Source organism: Vigna umbellata, chromosome 6 (genome assembly GCF_029865625.1).
Source record: "Vigna umbellata cultivar VRB3 chromosome 6, Vumbellata_1.0, whole genome shotgun sequence".
Taxonomy (NCBI): Eukaryota; Viridiplantae; Streptophyta; class Magnoliopsida; order Fabales; family Fabaceae; genus Vigna; species Vigna umbellata.
In genome coordinates, this window is record NC_142170.1 from 9,107,778 (window position 1) to 9,111,264 (window position 3,487).

At 34.4% G+C, this 3,487-nt stretch overlaps 1 protein-coding gene across 1 annotated transcript; it reads right to left on the reverse strand.

Annotated features, from left to right (window-relative positions):
* Nucleotides 1-318: 318 nt before the first annotated feature.
* On the reverse strand, nucleotides 319-3,054 carry APO4 (APO RNA-binding protein (DUF794)). The gene is made up of 3 exons (XM_047294503.2): nucleotides 2,871-3,054; nucleotides 2,530-2,779; nucleotides 319-1,563 (listed from the first exon to the last, which is right to left on the reverse strand). The coding sequence occupies exons 2-3, from the start codon at nucleotides 2,772-2,774 to the stop codon at nucleotides 801-803; spliced, it is 1,008 nt and encodes a 335-aa protein (XP_047150459.1). The 5' UTR covers nucleotides 2,775-2,779; nucleotides 2,871-3,054; the 3' UTR covers nucleotides 319-800.
* Nucleotides 3,055-3,487: the final 433 nt, after the last annotated feature.

Here is a 3,487-nt window from a genome sequence, read left to right on the forward strand (position 1 = left end):
CTAACAGTTGTCATCATTTAGGTCACACCACATGCAAAGTTTGTCAACTTTGTTCTTAGATAACTGCATTTTGTTTAAAAAAACCTCTCAACAATAATGTTTTGACCCCAACACAGTACAGAGTCAGAGATTTCTTTCAGCAAACTGAAACAATTTCATTTAAAATTCAAGCAACTTATTTATAAATAAAAACTAGTGCATGTTTTTCAAGTTAGGTTCCAACTCTCGAGGAAGCCAACAAATGCAATCTTATTTCAATCAGGAGTCATAAATTATATTAAACTAGTAGATAGTTGATAGTAAACAGGAAATAAACGATTCTGTAAAGAAAGCAATTCTTCCTTTTGATACCTCGAGAAATCAGAAATTTCGCTGTACCAAAAAGCCCTTTCAAATTTTTACAGCAATGTACATATTACAAACATTTACAACAAAGGAAAAAATTTCCCGGATGAATAATTATGGACTTATGATTACAAAAAGGAAAAAATTAGTCAAAGGAGAAAAATAACTGGGATCTTTGAATAAGTAGGACATGAAAATACCTTTTGCTTCCAACCTGAGGAGCGGGTCTGATAAGTAGGACACGAGATATAGGAACCAAATTTCTAGCTTACTACATGCAACGGAATATTACCGCAAGATAAGAGGCACATGGATCCATAATCAGATATGTTAGACAACCTTAATTATGCAAAAATGTTGCAGCTGGAAGTAATGACATGTCAAATTTCGCCCTAAACTGTCCCTGACTTAGGGCCTGCCTCCGACCAGACCAACAATTCAACTTACTGTTGTTTTCAAAAGTTTGGTTCTGTAGTGATCCCAAAAATCCTAGTATTGGCAGGACCAGACAAACCTTGCAACTTCATCATATAATTATACTTTTTAGGCACAATGGCACCAGCTTTTGAGCACAGATCCAGTACAGCTGGAGCATGCCCATAAAATTCCTTCCCTTCATTCACAAGTACAGGAGGATCATGAGGCCTTCGTCTCCACACAATCTTTGGGGGCACTAAGTCATCCACATTAGCTTTCACCCAAAAGTGAGCTCCTTTCCAGCTCTCATACGCGAAAATCCCACAGAGCCTAGCTTTATGACCAGATGGCCCAACATGAACCTCAGAACAATATTTACAAACTTTTACTGGATAAACCAACAACAACCTCTCCACTCCAGACCTAAGATCCTCCCAAGCAGTTAATGTTTTATTAGCTATAGAGGCAAGATCGTCTGGTGACAAATTCTCGTTTACAGGCACACTTTCACTGGCAACCTCCAAGTTTGAGCTACTTGAATTAAGGTTTTCATCCGGGAGATCAGCCCCTGCTTGCCAGCACAGCTCAACAACGGCAGGAATGCGATCAAAGTCAAACCTTTCATTGTGCCTAATAACACTTTGGAACATGTTGTTCAGGTGAAATGATTCGACAGGGACAAGTATATCATTCAAACCCCCTTTGATCCACTCATGAACCCGGTTTTTGGCACGATGCTTGTAACCCCGGCAGGTCTGAATTAAATGTCCCTGCTCACCAATATATATCTCTGGACAAAATCTGTAAATGAATAATATAAGATAAGGATACAAATGTACAAAATACATAGAAAAACAATCTTTATCATTTTAAGTAGAAACAACCAACACGTCATTACTAACAGCATTTATCATTTATAACGACCAGAAAAATACAATTGTTTGTTTGCTCACCTATATTTTAACAAGCTAATGTTGTGAAACTTCAGTTCTTTTACCAAGAAAACATCAGCCTTTTATTCCGTCATTTTACTACTTCAATGGATATTTAAACCAACAAAAAAAGTGAAGGATCAAAACAAGTCCTTTGTTAATCAGTGATTGTATGAACAAGATTACAAATTTATTCGATGACATGTCAGTGCAGGCGAAGCTGCCTAATGCAAAAAGCACCCAAATGAAATTGAGAGCAACAATCCCGAATACTAGAACTAAAATAAAATCGAGTTGCATGGTCCCTGTTGTTAACATCCCTTTTCAATATCATATTTATAGAACTAAAATCTTTCAACTTGATCCCTATAAATATTCAATAGTTTTTAAATTCATTCACCTCGCTTTTGCCATTATAAGAAAGTAAAGTTATGGAGTTACAATATACTATAAGTGCCAAATTAAAAAATAACCATAATCACATTTAAGAATCAAAGAAACTGCCTAATCTTCTAATCTTTTTGGTCTTGTTTGTGACACGCAAATTCAAATTAAACTCTAATATAAACAAACAAATTGGAAATGATTTCCTAACATTAGCACTAGATAAATAAAAAAAGGAATTTATTTAAATGTGTCTCGCAAAAACACTTTAAAAGTCATTTAAAATCATTTCGTTTTGTTAAAGATCATAGGTACTCTTTAGGAGAGGTAACATGCTCAAGTCGACTACTATCTTTATAAATCAAAATTATACTCAATAAAGATGTGTATCAGTAATGTAAATAAAAATATTTTAAAACCCGCTCCCAAAAAGAAAGGATAATTAACTCACTTGCAAGCCATGAGAGGAAGGAAGTTAAGGAGGGTAGAAACGCCATGGATGAGAACATTCCTGGCTTGGATAACCTCGTTGGCGACCGGAATCATTGGGCGAACCGGGTAACACTGTGCCCGATTCTCGATTCTCTTCAGAATCATTGGCCGAAGCTTTCTCAGGTCCACTTTCGTGCCGTACAACCGCCGAGGGTTACAGGAGAACACGAAACCGTACCGCGCCATCTTTCTCAGACCCTCCATCCAACCTGCAATGGAAAAACATAAATTCTTCTCAGACGGGCATTTCATCGAACACTTGGACGTCATCAACTAAATCAAGTGGAAGTTAACGCCTACCTCGTACGACGTATAAGAGCTACGAGGAATCAAAGTCACAGTTCAATTACGTATTGTAGACCGTTTCTTCTTTGTCTGCGGATTGAAAAGAGATGGAGCAGCCGAGTTGCGGATCAGTGCTTCTTTTGTTTAGGAGATGAAAGATTTGAGCGTAGGAAATGTTTCGACACATTTGAGAATAAAACTATAGAACATCTCTATTTTAATCTTGGAAAAATAGTTTTCAAACACGAATATATTGAAAATAATAATGAAAAGTAAAAGACCGTAATTTTATACTACTATAGAATATATTTTTTACGTCATCTTTTAATTATAAAATTTTATTTTTTACCAAAAACAAATAATCTCTTTCTTTGAATAATATATATATATATATATATATAGTATATTATTTTAATTTTTAATATCATATTTATGAGATTTATGTTTTTTAAAATTATACTATTTTCATATAATACAAATATATATATTCGACACGTGTTTTTGTTAGTATTTTATTAGTATTAGATAATGAGTATTAAATAATTAAAATAACTTTATCTTTAACTTAGTATAATGTGAGGCATAAGTAAATTTTAAAATTTGAAGAAATTTTCTTAAGAGAAATATAGACT